The sequence below is a fragment of the Dendrobates tinctorius genome, unplaced genomic scaffold, assembly GCF_039654945.1.
Source record: "Dendrobates tinctorius isolate UK_male_01 unplaced genomic scaffold, ASM3965494v1 ptg000015l, whole genome shotgun sequence".
In the NCBI taxonomy this organism is placed as follows: Eukaryota; Metazoa; Chordata; class Amphibia; order Anura; family Dendrobatidae; genus Dendrobates; species Dendrobates tinctorius.
In genome coordinates, this window is record NW_027361683.1 from 20,304,115 (window position 1) to 20,321,409 (window position 17,295).

At 44.8% G+C, this 17,295-nt stretch overlaps 1 protein-coding gene across 1 annotated transcript in view; it reads right to left on the reverse strand.

Annotated features, from left to right (window-relative positions):
• The window catches only part of LOC141075672 (uncharacterized), an 89,473-nt gene that overhangs the window by 30,617 nt on the left and 41,561 nt on the right, over positions 1-17,295 (reverse strand). Inside the window, exons 7-8 of the mRNA XM_073562775.1 lie at positions 11,428-11,585; positions 341-444 (exon numbers count right to left, since the gene is read on the reverse strand). Coding sequence (XP_073418876.1) covers positions 341-444; positions 11,428-11,585 — 262 coding nt within the window. The remainder of the gene's footprint in view (positions 1-340; positions 445-11,427; positions 11,586-17,295) is intronic.

Here is a 17,295-nt window from a genome sequence, read left to right on the forward strand (position 1 = left end):
GTTACTGTCTATTTTCTGGCACTTAGAATCTATATACAATTTGAACAGTAAGAAATAGTATCATAGTGTTCAGTGGAATATGATTATGTGATAGATCACCAGCCATGACATATTCTGTCATTTTTTTTAACAAGCAAACAGTAAAAATGTCTTCCAATAAAAATATTGAAGCACTTCTATAAGGCACATGGCGTATGTGGATTCAGAGAAGGTTTGGGTAATAACTGAATTCTACACATAATCTAATAAAGCAGAGTAATTCTTGGTTGAATATATTGGTGCAAAAAGGGCTTTTCATTCTGAGCTAGAAATAATTTTCTTTCCTTATGCCATTCTTTACCTCCAGCGTGATGTTGCCCAAATTCACTGCATCTTGTATTTTCATGAAAACATTGTCTGTCAGATTGAAAGACAGCTCCAAATTGCATCCAGAGGTCACAGAAGCTAAAGACAAATAGCAGTAATTAAAATGCTGCACTTCCTCCAACTTTGTGTTTTTACATAAAGTCAGCAAGTGATTACAAGCACCTATCACCAATCTGAGGCTGTCCCTTTATTTGAAGAAGCACTCAAATCAAAGTCTTTATCCTCTCTCAGAGAGTCTCTTTTCCCTGCATTTATCATTCCCCTCTTCAACTCCTGACCCAGGTGCTCCCACCTCCCCCTGCCAAGGACTTTTGCAGTGACTCATGACTCAAGGGAAAATTTACCCCCAGCTTCTACACATAGCAAAGAAAGATTCAGCTAGTCAGTTTTTTTTTATCACATGATGTCAAACCTAATGGAAGATAGAAGAATTAGCTAGCTGAGTAAAAGGGCAAAATGAGCAACTAAGTACACAGTGCTGTATAATATGATGATTTCAATATATAATAAGGATAAAAATAGAATTAGACTTACCAGTAAATCGGTTTCTAGTAACCCAATACGACAGCACACCGGAGGATGTTACCCCTTTCCTAACAGGAAATGCCAAAGAGGTTAAATAACCCCTCCCACATCCTCCCCCTCAGAGTTATTATAAAGGACCATGGCAGAAGGAATGCTTCAAATTATATTTATTCTCTTTAACCTCTTTACCCCCAAGGGTGGTTTGCATGTTGACCAATCCAATTATTACAATTCTGACCACTGTCCCTTTATGAGGTAACTAGATGTGGGCCCGATGCTATCGCATCGGGAGGCCAGTGGCAGGAAAGACGGTTTGCAGCCTGTGCTGGAGATGGGGTGTGGTGCCACCAGAGGGCGCCTGCACCACATCTCCAGCACAGGCCGCAAGCCACGATCTTTCCTGCCGGCAAAGTGGGTGGGCAGGCAGAGTTGGGATCCGGGGCGTGTAATCACACGGCGGCAGGTCCTGGCAGCGATCCAGCGGCGGGTCCTGGCTGGGGTCCAGCGGCGGGTCTTGGCGGGGTCCGGCAGGGGTCCGGCGGGAGCGTCAGGGGTCCAGTGTGGGTGTCCTGGCAGTGTCCCGCTGGTGATGCTGCGCAAGGGCCTGGTACCACCAGCGGGTGCCATATTGGAATTCCCATCACTTGGGTATTCCATATGGCGGTTAACGTACTTCTGTTGTGGCACGGTGAATTGTGGGATTCGAGGACGTCCGGACAGAAGTGAATGATGGACAATTTTAGCTAAGTATATAATAGATAACTCTGGGACGCTTCCATGGATCACGGTGATTCTGACAAAGTTTTCTCATGACATATTGTACTTCATGACAGTGGTAAAATTTCTTTGATATGACTTGTGTTTGTGAAAAAAATGGAAATTTGGCGAAAATTTCGCAATTTTCCAACTTTGAATTTTCATGCCCTTAAAGGGAATCTGTCACTTTTTTTTGCCTATCAGCTGCCGGCATTGACATCAGGGGCTTATGTACAGCAGTGGGCGGTCCGGTCCGATGGGTGTTGCATTCCTGTGCCTCTCATCTTCATGTGATGCCGTCTTTTTCCCATTCCTGTAGTGGCTCTGGTGCAGGCGCACTGCTCTGAGGGCAGAGCAGAATACTGCAGGGCGCAGGCGCCGGACCTCTCTGACCTTTCCCAGCGCCTGCGCACTGCAGTACTCTGAGGGCAGAGCAGTGGGCCTGCACCGGAGCCACTACAGGAATGGGAAGAAGAGGACGGCATCGCATTAAGATGGGAGGCGCCGGACCGGACCGCAACACCCATCGGACCGGACTGTCCACTCCGGTGAGTATAATCTAATGTGTTTTTCTTATCTTTCAGGTTACATCGAGGGCTTATCTATAGCATTACAGAATGGTGTAGATAAGCCCCTGATGTCAATGCCGGCAGCTGAAAAAAAAAGGGTGACAGATTCCCTTTAAATCACAGAGATATGTCACACAAAATACTTAATAAGTAACATTTCCCACATGTTTACTTTACATCAACACAATTTTGGAACCCAAATTTTTTTGTTACGAAGTTATAAGGGTTAAAAGTTGACCAGTGATTTCTCATTTTTACAACACCATTTTTTTTTAGGGACCACATCACATTTGAAGCCACTTTGAAGGGTCTATATGATGGAAGATTACCCAAAAGTGACACCATTCTAAAAACTGCACCCCTCAAAGTGCTCAAAACCACATTCAAGAAGTTTATTAACCCTTCAAGTGCTTCACGGGAATTTTTGGAATGTTTAAAAAAATGAACATTTAATTTTTTTTTCACAAAAAATTTACTTCAGATCCAATTTTTTTTATTTTACCAAGGGTCACAGGAGAAACTGGACCCGAAAGTTGTTGTACAATTTATCCTGAGTACGCTGATACCCCATATGTGGGGGTAAACCACTGTTTGGGCGCACAGCACAGCTCGGAAGGGAAGGTGCGCCGCTTAACTTTTCAAAGCAAAATTGGCTGGAATTGAGATTGGAAGCCATGTTGCGTTTGGAGAGCCCCTGATGTGCCTAAACAGTGGAAACCCCCCATTATAACTCCAACCATAACCCCAACACACCCCTAACCCTAACACTAGTCCCAACCGTAATCCTACCTTTAGCCCCAACCCTAACTTTAGCCCCAGAGCATACTTTAGCCCCAACCCTAACTTTAGCCCCAACCCTAACCCTAATGGGAAAATGGAAATAAATACTTTTTTTAATTTTATTATTTTTCCCTAACTAAGGGGGTGATAAAGGGGGATTTGATTTACTATTTATAGCGGGTTTTTATGTTTGGCAGCTGTCACATACTAAAAGACGCTTTTTATTGCAAAAAATAGTTTCTGCATCACCACATTTTGAAAGCTATAATTTTTCCATATTTTGGTCCACAGAGTCATGCAAGGTCTTGTTTTTTGCAGGACGAGTTGACATTTTTATTGGTACCATTTTTGGGCACATGATATTTTTTGATCGCTTTTCATTCCAATTTTTGTGAGGCAGAATGAACAAAAACCAGCAATTCATTAATTTCTTTGGGGTGGAGGGGTTTATATCGTTCCGTGTGTCGTAAAATTGATAAAGCAGTTTTTTTCTTTGGGTTAGTACGATTACAGCAATACCTCATTTATATCTTTCTTTGTGTTTTTCCACTTTTATACAATAAAAACTATTTTATATAAAATATACGGTAGTTATTTTTGCATCACTTTATTCTGAGAGCTATAACTTTTGTATTTTTCCAGTGATGGAGCTATATGGCAGCTTTCATTTTGCGGGTCAAGATGACGTTTTCAACGGTACCATGTTTATTTGTAACCATCTTTTTGATCACGTGTTATTCCACTTTTGTTCAGCGGTATGATGATAAAGAGTTGTTTTTTTGCCTTGTTTTTTTTTTAATGGTGTTCACTAAAGGTGTTAACTAGTGGTACAGTTTTATAGTTGGGTCATTACGGACGCGGCGATACTAAATATGTGTACTTTTATTGTTTAGATTTTTTTATTGCAATATTTATTTATTGATGGAATAAATATTGATTTTTTATTATTATTTTTTAAAATAATTTTACAATTAAATATATTTTTTATTTCATTCTTACTTTTACACTTTGTCCCATTATGGGACACTTATTTTGTGAAGGCTGATCGCTTATATGGCATGCAGATCTGGGTTGTCATTTTTAGATGTTCCTGTAGCATGGGTACTGAAGGAGCCACCAACAAGAGGTCAATGAGGTATGGAAGAAGCATATGTGCTGATCTCTGATGTATGCCATGACCTCAGACATGCTTTTTGCGAAGATCCGTGGGACCGAGGATAGACCGAATGGGAGGACATTGAACTGATGTGTGCTCTCCCTGGGCAGTTGCGAATCTTAAGAATCTCTGATAAGTTGGATGGATCGGAATGTGATAATCTGATGAAATCCTGCCCAATCAGAGGTACTGTTGACCTGACAGATTCCATCTTGAATCTTCTGTATGTTACATAGTGATTCAGGGGTTTCGGATTGATTATAACCAGATGAGACCCGTTTGGTTTCTTTATGAGGAAGAAGTTTGAGAAATGTCCCCTGTTCCTTTCCCTTTCCGGGACTGTGGAGACTACCTTTGTGGATAATAGGTTTTTTACTCCCGCTATCAAATTGGATTGTAGCTCTGGAGAGGAGAGTTGTGTTGTCTTTATCGTTTCTGGAGTGTCTTGTCTTATCCTTATGGGGTTATTCAATCCCCTATATATCGAAGAGACAAGACACTGTTAGTTTAGTTTATATTTTCCATCCCTACCCTTCCTTTTGTTTTACCCCTTGTATGTCTTAATAAAGCAACATAAACCTATTCCGAACCCCTTATCCTTCCCTCCCCTTTGTCATATGTATAAATGTAACCGCTACATTTAAATGTCAATGCAAAATATTACTGTTATTTTTAAAATTTCAATAAAGTTATTTGGAAAATGGAGTATAAGAGGCAAACTCTATCCTTATTCATTCCCTGACTGATGTTAGAGTCCATTGTTCTGAACAGATCTTGTGTCACTGTTGAAAGAAGTCTGAGATGCGACCTCCTACCATGTTGGTGTCATGGCTTCTTTTGTCTCTGGGAGTGGGGAAGAAAAAGATTTCTGTCTTTTCCCCCTTTCAAGTAGCTCCAGTGACCTGGCTTGCCCTTCCCCCTTTACTGAGGTGTATACTCTTGCTGGGGGCGTAAGGGTCTTTTCCTAGTATTCCTAGGTTCCAGTAAGGTCTTCTTTTTGTCCAAAGCCTTCTCTTAGGCTAGTTTCACACTAGCGTTTTTGAGCGCAGCGATGGCCTGCGCACGGCCGCCGCTAAGCCCCGCCCCCTGCCGCGCCTCCGCCGGTAGCTCCGCCTGCCGGCGCATGACGCTGCATGCGCCCTGCGTCCCCTATCTTTATCACTGGGGGTGCAGGCCGTGCGCAGTATGCGTTTGGCGGCGCATGCGCCTTTTTGACGGTGCGCCGGTGCAACCAAACTACAGCAGGTTGCGTTTGGCGCAGGTCGGCGCACCGTCAAAAGTACGCATGCGCCGCCAAACGCATACTGCGCACGGCCTGCGCCCCCAGTGATAAAGATAGGGGACAAAGGGCGCATGCAGCGTAATGCGCCGGTAGGCGGAGCTACCGGCGGAGGCGCGGCAGAACTTAGCGGCGGCCGTGCGCAGGCCGTCGCTGCGCTCAAAAACGCTAGTGTGAAACTAGCAGCTCACGAGGGCAGGACCAAACTTGTATTTCCCTTTGAAGGGGATAGAACACAGCTTCATTTTTTAAGTCATGTCCCCACTCCAAGATCTCAGCCAGAGTGCTCGCCTCACAGAGTTTGACAACCCTGACGATCTTGCTGCCACTCTCATGGATTCTGCAGAGGCATCAATTGGGCCACCCAGGTAGATATGGTGTTGGTACTCAGTAAAGAGGTAGAGGTTTCTTATGATTTCCTCAGTTGCCCATCCATCTTGCGTTCAAGAGGGTCCTTCAACTGTGAGGCATCCTCAAATGGTAGTGTAGGGAAAGTGACCTGACGGACGGACGGACTAGTCAGAGAGAAGAAGGAAAGGTTTGCACAGTGTAGGTAGGTGTCAGTTATTACAGTGGGGAAACAGCTAGGAAAGTGTAGTGGACGTGCAGTACCTTGGGTTGACCATTAGATGGCAGGGAGGAGTGTGAGCAAAGGACTTGACATCAGCTTAGGGCTTTAGAAACCGTTGGTCATGGGGGGCGTGGTGACAGTGACAGTTTCAAGGAACCGGGTTAGCTATAAATACTGAGGGAGGGTTCCAGAAAGTTCCAGTCCCCAGGGGGAGCCGCAGTGACAGGAGGACTGCGACGGTCTGTGCGCTGTGAGGTGAAACCAGACCAGGGGGACTGAGAGAGAACAACAGGGGGGTGGTCCTGACAGATAGACCGCAACAGAGACGAGATAAAGAGAATAGGCACACCGTGTAAAGTACGACGTCTGACCAGTGATCGGACTGTTGGTGATTTGGCTTAGGGCAGCCACAGTGTCGGAAGCTGTAACTACGTCAGGAAAGGAGAAAGGACAGGACGTATATATACGTCCCCGGCGAGAAACACGGTGTGTGAAGCGGCTCTGGATATAGAGGGCCATGAGTGAGGTACTGTGCTGTGTCGTGAAGCGGCTCTGGATGCGGAGGGCCAAGAGAGGGATATGGCGATGTGTTGCGAGGGCCGTCAGACGGACGGCGCGCAGAAATAAACTTGGACCTGTTGTATCCAGTACCTGCCTCCATCTTGTCTCTGTTTCGTCTCTGCGCGGTAAGAAGAGGGACCACCCCCCCAGCTCGCCCCACCAACCCTACATTTGGCGTAGTCGGCAGGATCGCCGCCGCTAATACATCATCTTCTGCGGTAGACCAGCCTCAAATAATGGAAAAGGACTTGGACTACTCTGTTTGGATTACAATTACCTGTGGATTACAAATTACCTACCTGTGGAATACAAATGGGGAGCGCTGTGGCGGATCTGTGTGGCCAGCAGAGGATCTGGGGCGGTACCAGGTACTGTGCAGTATGGCGGTGTGGCTTCAGCGCAGAGGAGAGGTCCGGGTGTTTGCAGTTGTTCAGAATGGACTGGGACCCCCTCCAACGTACCCCAAAAGGAAGCAGTATGTGCCTGGAGATCGACGCTTCAATATATTGGACCCTGACAGGTGGGTGGAGAGGCCTGCCGACACCCCACCTCACAGCGGGAGTGGTACAGAAGAAAAACTTGGCTGCGGCTGTCTGATGCCATTCGAGTGCTGCCCAATGGACGGTATGAGACGCTGCGGGTGTCTGGGCATCGGCCGCCTAGAGTGGCAATGGCGGCGGGAGATGGAGATGTGCCAGAAGTCGCCCTCAGGACCACGGGCAGGTAGCGGGATGCTGAGCTGGGGAGCGGAGCCTGAGCGGAGTCAGCGAGAGCGGCTGCCACAAATATCGGCAGAGGACTACTCAGCAGAGCCCCCGAGTCTGAGGGAAAGGCCCGCAGGACAGTGGAGCGAGGAACGGAGGCTGCGGGGAAAGCCGCGTGATGGTGAGACGGAGGCTGCAGCGCCGGGGAAGGTGAGAGAACTCCCGGCCCTATCAGTGCCTCCGCAGGCGGCCCCCACCATTCTGCTGCAGCACGCGGCCCCCTGCGCACCGGAAGGCCTAGTTACATTGAGCCCTGTGGTGTATGCAGAACTGAGCGAGGCCCCCGCTCATGTCCCCGAACTACCCCGCCCGGAGTCACCAGTGCAGAGCTCACCCAAAGAAGACGCTGCTGCGCTTCCCCTGCTAATAGCAGCTGCATTGTTGAACTCGGCCGTTACTCCGGCTCCGTTGGAAGTAGTGGATGCGGCCTGTCCTGAGGCCGCGGTTATGCCGCTGCTGGAGTCGGCTGCGGCCGGCTTAGCAGGCCCTGTGATTCCAGCCCCCGAGGACCCGGTTGTCCCCATTTGCCACCTGACTCCAGCGGCTGCTGGGCCGCAGAAATCTTCGGACGTTTCTGTCTTGCGGTCTTGCTCAGTGGAGTCCCGCCCACCGGACTCCAGGGCCCGTGCTGTTCCCTCCGTGTGGGTAGCGGAGAAGATCAGGAAGAAGAAGGCCCGGGAGCAGGAAGTGTGGAACTTCCTCCACACTCAAGGAAGAGGACTTGAATGGACATCCTCAGTATCCCCGGGGGCTCCACGGCTGTGGGGTCCCTCACTACTAGCCACTGCGTAGTGAAGTAGACTGTCGAGAGTTCGGTGCACTGTAGTGCAGGTTCTGGAGAACAGTTCTAGTTTAAAAAAAAAAAAATGTTTGATGTGCTGAGTTTGTTTTTAGAATGTTCCTCTTACAGGATGTTATTTACTGATTTGAAACTTGACAGAACGTGGATACGGAGAAATGGAGGAGTGTTCAGGTCCAAGGAAGGGGGGGGAAAGAAGACATGCAATATTTTTGTTATATGTTGGTTTTAAAAGCAAGAGAAAATGAAAAAAAAAATTATAAAAATGGGTACTTGTGCTATTATAAAGTTGTTTGATGTATAATATGCCAAGGTAATATGCAACAGGTCCGGGTAAGGGAAGGTCTACGGGACCAAAGGAAAGTGTGAGATCCGGTAGGGATCTAAGAGTTGAGGACGTCTGGGAGACCGGGACGCTGACCATGACATGTTATTGAAAGAAAGGAAAATGAGTTGGAAGATGTGAGGAAGACAGCCGTCCTAGGTCAGGTCCCCAACACCACGGACACCCCTGAAGGAGGAAGGTAATGATCTGGAAGGTAAGAGACCTCGATCATGGCGTACCGAATAGTGGAAGGTGACAGTAAGGGAGAGTAGGGGAAGGTACACGCCATAGAGAGAGTATGGGTGTACCTAGCCCAATTTGAAAGACGTTGTCATGTGGCGTGCGCGCTGGTGAGTAGCAGTAGGCTGCTCAGAGCATAGTGCTCCCAGTATGGTTCGGCCCCCGCAGATAGTGGGTTTGGCTCAACAGCTGGTCCGACAACAGAATGTAGGTGTAGCTTCAGAGCGACGAAGGCAGGGATGACGATTGTCGAGGATGACAATGGACAAAGGAAGGGGGAGTGTAGGGAAGGTGACCTGACGGACGGACTAGTCAGAGAGAAGAAGGAAAGGTTTGCACAGTGTAGGTAGGTGTCAGTTATTACAGTGGGGAAACAGCTAGGAAAGTGTAGTGGACGTGCAGTACCTTGGGTTGACCATTAGATGGCAGGGAGGAGTGTGAGCAAAGGACTTGACATCAGCTTAGGGCTTTAGAAACCGTTGGTCATGGGGGGCGTGGTGACAGTGACAGTTTCAAGGAAACGGGTTAGCCATAAATACTGAGGGAGGGTTCCAGAAAGTTCCAATCCCCAGGGGGAGCCGCAGTGACAGGAGGACTGCGACGGTCTGTGCGCTGTGAGGTGAATCCAGACCAGGGGGACTGAGGAGAGAGAACAACAGGGGGTGGTCCTGACAGATAGACCGCAACAGAGACGAGATAAAGGGAATAGGCACACCGTGTAAAGTACGACGTCTGACCAGTGATCGGACTGTTGGTGATTTGGCTTAGGGCAGCCACAGTGTCGGAAGCTGTAACTACGTCAGGAAAGGAGAAAGGACAGGACGTATATATACGTCCCCGGCGAGAAACACGGTGTGTGAAGCGGCTCTGGATATAGAGGGCCATGAGTGAGGTACTGTGCTGTGTCGTGAAGCGGCTCTGGATGCGGAGGGCAGAGAGAGCGATATGTCGATGTGTTGCGAGGGCCGTCAGACGGACGGCGCGCAGAAATAAACTTGGACCTGTTGTACCCAGTACCTGCCTCCATCTTGTCTCTGTTTCGTCTCTGCGCGGTAAGAAGAGGGACCACCCCCCAAGCTCGCCCCACCAACCCTACAGTAGTGTAGTCTTTTTAGCTACCAAAGCAATCTGCACGTCAACCTTTGGAAACTCTGACCAGCATGATGCCGTCTTGTCATCCACAGGGAACCTGTCCTTCATCTCCGCTGGAATGGTAAGCCTCTTTTCTGGGGATTCCGACTCTGCTAGTACCAGGTCTTGGATGTTTTTATGAATGGGAAATACCTGAACATTTCTTCCTGCACTGTCTGGGCAGTCCTCAATCTCTATGGTCCTCCTTGCTGCCATGAGGAGTTCCTCTATATCACCGGAGGAGAAATAATCTCTCCTGTTGGGAGACCTCTGGTCCAGGATTAATTTGCCTTCTTCCAGAGGTTTGTCTCGGATCAAAGATTCATCCTGACAGTCATCATACCTTTCCTCCTCTAAATTAAGCTTCCTCCTTTTAGCTTCTGGAGGGACACTGGGAGAGGGTATGGGCTGGGAAAAAGCAGCTAGAGGAGGTCTTTATCTCCTGTTGGATTAGGCCCTTAGTTTCTTCCATCAAGGATGGTTGATCTTCCCTGATGACTTTCTCAGTGCACTCTTTGCATAATGTCGTGTTATGCGAAGAGGTCAGCTTCTTTGTACAGACTGCATATCTCCATGAAATCTTGGACTTGCTTCCCAGTGCAGGTTCCTTGTCCCCCTACAAGAAAGGTGAGAAGGAATAATAAGGCTCTAAATCTGCACACAGGGAATAAATAGCCCGTGCCAGAGTACTCACTGGGACTGGGAGGGTTCTGGGATCTGCAGACTCAGAGCGAGAGGAACCTGACATCTCCATGCTGTTTACCACACAGTGGTCTTACCTTAGACGTCTTCCTTGTCCGGGGCTCTTATATGGGCGACTGGACTCCAGCACCTGTCCTCTGATTAGAGGCCCTCCTCCTTCCGATGTCCTGGTGTGGGGGGTGGGGAGAAGCCCGCCGACACCATCTGCACTATAATTTGCCTATGTGTTCCAGCAAGGAATGCAAAAATCCTCTCTGTATGTTGAAGCTGGCCAGCGTGTGACGTCACTTCCTGACGCCGACTTCAGACTCAGAAGTCTTCGTGCAACACGCAGCTCTGGATCCACCACGCCAGAGAAGGAGAGGGGGCTGGAGAGCTCAGAGAGGCCTCCAGCCGAAGAATCCCCCACAAACCTTACCCAAAGGTGAGGACTGGAGGGGGGGGTCCCGAGTTCAGAATGGAGATGGAAGCAGCACTTGGGAAGGAGAGGTAAGTCTGCTCCTCTGCTGCCTGGCCTGAACTGTTGCTGGCACAGCACACTGTGGATGATCTCTTCATCCCTAGTAGGAAAGAACACTGAGGGGGAGGATGTGGGAGGGGTTATTTAACCTCTCTGGCATTTCCTGTCCCTATTAGGAAAGGGGTAACATCCTCCGGTGTGCTGTTGTGGGGGGGTTACTAGAGAAAACTTTGTTGGAAGTACTTCTTTACTAAAAACGTGGGTAGCCCCAGAGTGACGATTTATCTAAAATTTCCAGTCCTTTCATCTTTACATGACCAATGAGAGCTCAAAACTAAAGAACTTTCTTTGCAGTAATCTTTGTTTCCGATGACCTCATTAAATATATTAGACTGCATTAACATCAGGGGCCATCCAGGTAGATGATTATTCTGAGGACTCACCAATGGCTGTTTCCAGAAAGCTACTGGTGTACTTGTGTTCCCACATAATAAATTCAACTGCGCCCTCGTCACTTACAACATAACCTTTAAAGCCCCACTCTGACCGCAGGATGTCAGATAGCAGCTTTTTATTAGCACAAGCGGGAACTCCATTTACTCTGCAAAACACAAAGAAATTTTAATCACGTCATCAGCAGGAAAATAAAGCCTTTATGGAGTTGATCAGGACTTTGTTTATTGCTTATCCTTTAGAAAGGATATCAATATTAGACCTGTGTGGGTGCCACACCTAGCATTCCCAAAGATCAACTGTTCTTGGTGCTGGCCGGAAGTGATCAGCATCGGAGTGGAACTGCACATCTCCGTCAAGTATTTTGTGGCCCCATCATGGTACTGCAGATTCACCCCTATTCAGTCAAAAAGGGGTGGACGTATAGTACTCGGCCACGGACACTGTGCAGTTGACAGTTGTGTAGTTCTCTTCTGCAGGTATTCACTTCCGTCTGTTACCAGCACCAAGAAAACCTTGTCGGTGGGGTTGCCGGGTTTCACACTCCCATCAATGTGAAATTGATGACCTATCCTAAGAACAACCCCTAATTCCTATTCAAACCCTTTAATGGTTCTAGCTGGAAGTTATATTATAGGGAAACCAAACCAAGACCACATTACGGGGGAGTTTCCAGCACAATACATTCATGGCATATCAGAATGATGCAATAAATATCTAAATGGTGGTCTGACTGCTGAGATGACCCCACTAATACTGAAAATAGATGTGCCAGATTACTAGTCTCTGGTGGAGAAGAAACTGTGAAAGTGAAGAGACACAGAAACAACTAGGTGTGTTGACCAACCTGTTTCTATATCTTCTACACACATTAAAGGGGTACTCCGAGAAATGCAATAAAAATAATTAAAATAAAAGTACATTTAAATTTTTCAAATTGTACTCGGTTCCTCTATTTAGCAAAAAATTAGCTAAAAGGTAATCTTTAGCTAGTGCAATATCATGAGTTCAAATATGTCAGTTCCCAACAGTTTCACAACTGTGATGTTGTAAAGAGGGGCTGCGTAAAGATGTCTGCTCGAGACAATTGGGTAAGGGCAACGTGCTGACAGGCATCATTAACACGCATTCATCTGTTCACCGAACCTGACAAGACAAGCAGAGGAGCCAGTGCGGACTAAAGCAGGAGATAAATGTAGAACCTCAGTCATCTAGAAAGGTTATCTCCTTCTGCAGTCTGCACTTGCTCCTCCGCTTGTCTTGTCAGGTTTGGTGAACAGATGAATGCACGTTCACGAGACTGTTGCACTGTACTTTTAAGTCAATATTTTTTGCATTTATTTGTAAAAATATTGGAATTTTGGAGAACATTTTGAAAATTTCACAGTTTTCAAACTTTTAATTTTTATGCCCTTAAACCAGATATTTACAAACTATTTTGTGTGATAACCAACATATACCAGATATCTACTTTACATCTGCCTCATTTTTAAATTTTTTTTTTTCTTATTAGGAAGTTAGAAGTATTAAAAGTTTATGAGCAATCTCTCATTTTTTCCAACAAAATTTACAAAACCATTTTTTTTAGGCACCACATCACATTTGAAGTGACTTTGAAGGGCAAATGTGACAGAAAATACCCAAAAGTGACAACATTTTAAAAAGCGCACCCCTCAAGGTACTCAAAACCACAATAAAGACGTTTATTAACCCTTTAGGTGCTTCACAGGAATTAAAGCACTGTGCAAAGAAAAAATTAAAACAAAAATGTTCCTTTAGCCCTAAATTTTTAATTTTCGCAAGGGTAACAGAAGAAAATGGACTATAACATTTGTTGTGCAATTTCTCCTGAGTACATCAATACTACTGTTTGGGGCCATGGCAGGGCTCAGAAGGGAAGGAGCACCATTTGATTCCGGAGCACAAAATTTTCTGGAATAGATAAAACAGGACGCACATGATGAAGGTGCAGGAGCACTCAGGAACACAAGCCAGATAAGGTGCCATTTACCCCCAGACATGCTTCCTAGTATCAACAATTGAACTTGCCAGTCATTTGTCTCCAATGACAGTATGAATAAGACTCTGGCAGGGTTGAAACATTTTTTGTCGCTAAATTTCCTGCACCTTCTTCAATATCAGTGCTTTTGTTTTACTCACTACATGTGAAATAAACTTTCTGCAAATGTTCATCAAGAGTGTGCTATTACACACCCCTCAAAAGCGACCCTATTTTGGAAAGTACACCCCTCAAGAAATTTATGTAGAGATGCATTGAGCATTTTCAACCCTCAGGCGATTCACAGGATTGTATAACATTGGGCTAAGTAAATGAATTTTTTTTCCACTAAAATTTTGCTTTAGCATCAAACTTTTTAATTTTCAAAATGGAAAATAGGAAAAAACGAACAGTGCAATGTGTTACACAATTTCTTCTGAGTACACCGATACCCCATATGCGGTCAAAAACTACTTTTGAGGCACAGTACAAAGTTGAGAGGGGAAGGAGCACCGTATTGCAGTGCAGATTTTGTTGCTATGGTGTGCGGGTGCCAGTCATATTGGCAGAGCCCCTGAGGTGCCAGAACAGCACAACCCATCCATAAGTGACCATTTTACAAACTACATCTCTCAATAAATTCATTTAAGGATGCAGTGATCATATTGAATCCACAGGTGTGTCACAGAATTTTATAGCATTGGGCAGTGAAGAAAAAAAATACTTTTTACTACAAAAATGTTGTTTTAGCCCCAGATTTTACATTTTCACATGGGAAAATGGGTAAAATGGCACCCAAATGTGTCATTCAATTTTTGCTGCATGTGACAATACTCCATATGTGGCTGTACATGTGTGCTTAGCCATACGGAGAGAGTCGGGAGGGACGGAGTGCTATTTGACTCTTGGAGCTCAGATTTTCCTATAATAGTTTGCAAACTCCATATAGAGAGCCCCTAAGTGCTAGAAAAGCAGATTACTGCTTCAAGTGTCTCCATTTTAGAAATTACACCCCCCCGGGAATTTATCTACAGGTGTAGTGACAATTTTTACTCCATGGGTGTTTTCCAGAAACAAGCAGTAGTGTATGTTGATGAGTTAGGGTGTGTGCACGCTGCGGATTTAACAAAATCCGCAGGTAAATCCGCAGGTCAAAAGACCTGCGTTTTTTCTGCGGATTAGCCTGCGGTTTATCACCTCTACAATGGAGGAGATTGTGAATCCGCAGAAAGATTTGACATGCACGCACCCTTAAAATTACAAATCTGCCATTGTAGTGCCCATACATTGTAGCCAGCTGGTGCTTCTGGAGACACTAATGCCAACCATGTGGACACTAAATGTGGTTTAGGCACAACAAGGCTTAGTAGGAGGGGTCATTTGGATTTGTGAGTGCAGAATTTGCTGGATGTCTTTTGGGATGAGCCATTTTGCGATACCAGATTCATACTTTAACTTTTTTTAAAAACCTTTTGCATATCCATATTTTGAGTTCTATAATTTTTCTAAATTTCTGTCAACAGTCATTTGAGGGCTTCTTTTTTGCACGATGAGTTAAGTTTTTGTACCATTTTTGGGTAACAACATTTTTTGATTGCTTTCTATTCCAATTTTTGGGAAGCAGAATGAACAAAAAACAGCAATTCATGAATTTTTATCTTTCTTACGCTGTTCACCATGTGGTAAAAGTGATAAAGCAGCTTTATTCCTTGGGTCAGTACGAATATAGCGATACCACATTTATGTTGTATTTTTATGTTTTGTCCCTTTTACACAATAAAAACCATTTTATAAGAAAATTTTGTTTTTGCATTGCTATATTCAAAGAGCTATAACTAGCTATTTTTTCACTTATGTAGATGTATGGCGAGTTGCTTTTTTGCAGGAAAAGGTTTTTATTTAAATTTGACTTTTTGATTGTGTTTTATTCTATTTTTATCCGGTCGTATGATGAAAAAGCACAGGTCTTTTTGCCACATTTTTATATCATTTTTTAATGGTGTTCACTGAAGGGGTTAACTAGTCTGACAGTTTTATAGATCGGCTCGTTCTGAACGTAGCAACACCAAATATGTGTACGGTTTTTGTTTTTTACACCAATATATGTATTTTTTATTGGCCCAATAGTTTTTTTAATTTTTGTGTTTATATTCAGTGATTTAAAAAAATATTTTAAAACTTTTATCTAGTTACTCCATGTGATATCAACTTTCCCTTAGATAGATAATTGAATCGCACAAAGGCATGAGGTGTGTCAGGTCCTGCTCTCGGTAGGACCTTACAGGCTGGGTGACCCCACGGCAATCTTCCAGCAGGGGGTCACCAGCGTGTTGTGCCAATCAGATCAGAGAGGGAGCTTCCTCCCTCTGCAAGCCGATCTATGTCACTGTCGAAATTGACAGCTACATCAGAGGGGTTAAATGCCTGCTAGTGAGCTAGTGCGAATTTCGCGCCATACATGCACAGCTTGTTAGGGGAACACACTTCCATACATGTACGGCAGTTGTCATGAAGGGGTTAAACATGTGACTAATCCCTAGCGATCTCATGGTTACTGAGACCAATGGAAGAATGTGCACTACCACTGCTTCATAGGCGGAGTATAGAAAGATGAGGAAGGCAGAAATGATAAAATATAGTTTCTGCCTTATGTTGAGGGTGCATGTTTATGTGACGGCTAGAGAATCGACCAAGGATAGATCTTATTTCCAGACGTTTTTCTAAAGCACCTTGAGGCCATGCCATAACTGCATTTTTTTGTGCTTAAAATATACTGCTTTAACAGTTCAGAAGATGAAGATGATACAATTTCATGAATTTTGAAGATGCTGCAGAATGGTCTGTTTTTTTTCCCCCCCCATATACTTCTATTCTGAAAAGGTGCATGAAAACTAAAGATTGCATTTTAACCCCTTCCTGACATAAAAAGTAATTAGTAAGTCTTATGTCGATTCCTCATGTATGGAGCAGGCTCAGGAGATGAACCCGCACCATATCAAATAGACGCCAGCTATAATATATAGCTGGGATCTGCCTGAAACTACAGCGACTGGAGTGCACTCCAATCACTGTAGTTTTTTTTTTTTAAATCAAGAAACGTTTATTAACACAAGTGTCTAAATTTCCAAAAGAACAATTGGTAATAAGATAATTATAATTCTATAATGCCCATACATATGAGTAGCAAACATAAATTACCAATGTTCATACATGTATTTGAACCTTATTTTTTTCACCTTTAAACTCTGCCTTCTTCCAAACACCCCCCTTTAAGGTGTGCCATATACATTACTGAACAAGATAAAGAAAAGACCAGTACATGAAGTTAAAATACCAATTGTTGTGCAATCTGGCTGGTAAACCAACTTAAGACTAATCATAGTGTAAGGGTGTGACAGGAGACATCATACTCCTCTTCCCCTAAAGACAACGTTAGCAATATATGTATGTATGCTTAACCCCTTAACCCCCAATGGTGGTTTGCACGTTCATGACCGGGCCAATTTTTACAATTCTGACCACTGTCCCTTTATGAGGTAATAACTCTGAAACACTTCCATGGATCCCGGTGATTCTGACACTGTTTTCTCGTGACATATTGTACTTCATGCTAGTGGTAAAATTTCATTCATATAACTTGCGTTTATTTGTGAAAAAAAACGGAAATTTGGCGAAAATGTCGCAATTTTCCAACTTTGAATTTTTATGCCCTTAAATCAGAGATACGGCACACAAAATACTTAATAAGTAACATTTCCCACATGTTTGCTTTACATTAGCACAATTTTGGAACCCAAATTTTTTTTCTTAGGAAGTTATAAGGGTTAAAAGTTGACCAGCAATTTCTCATTTTTGCAAC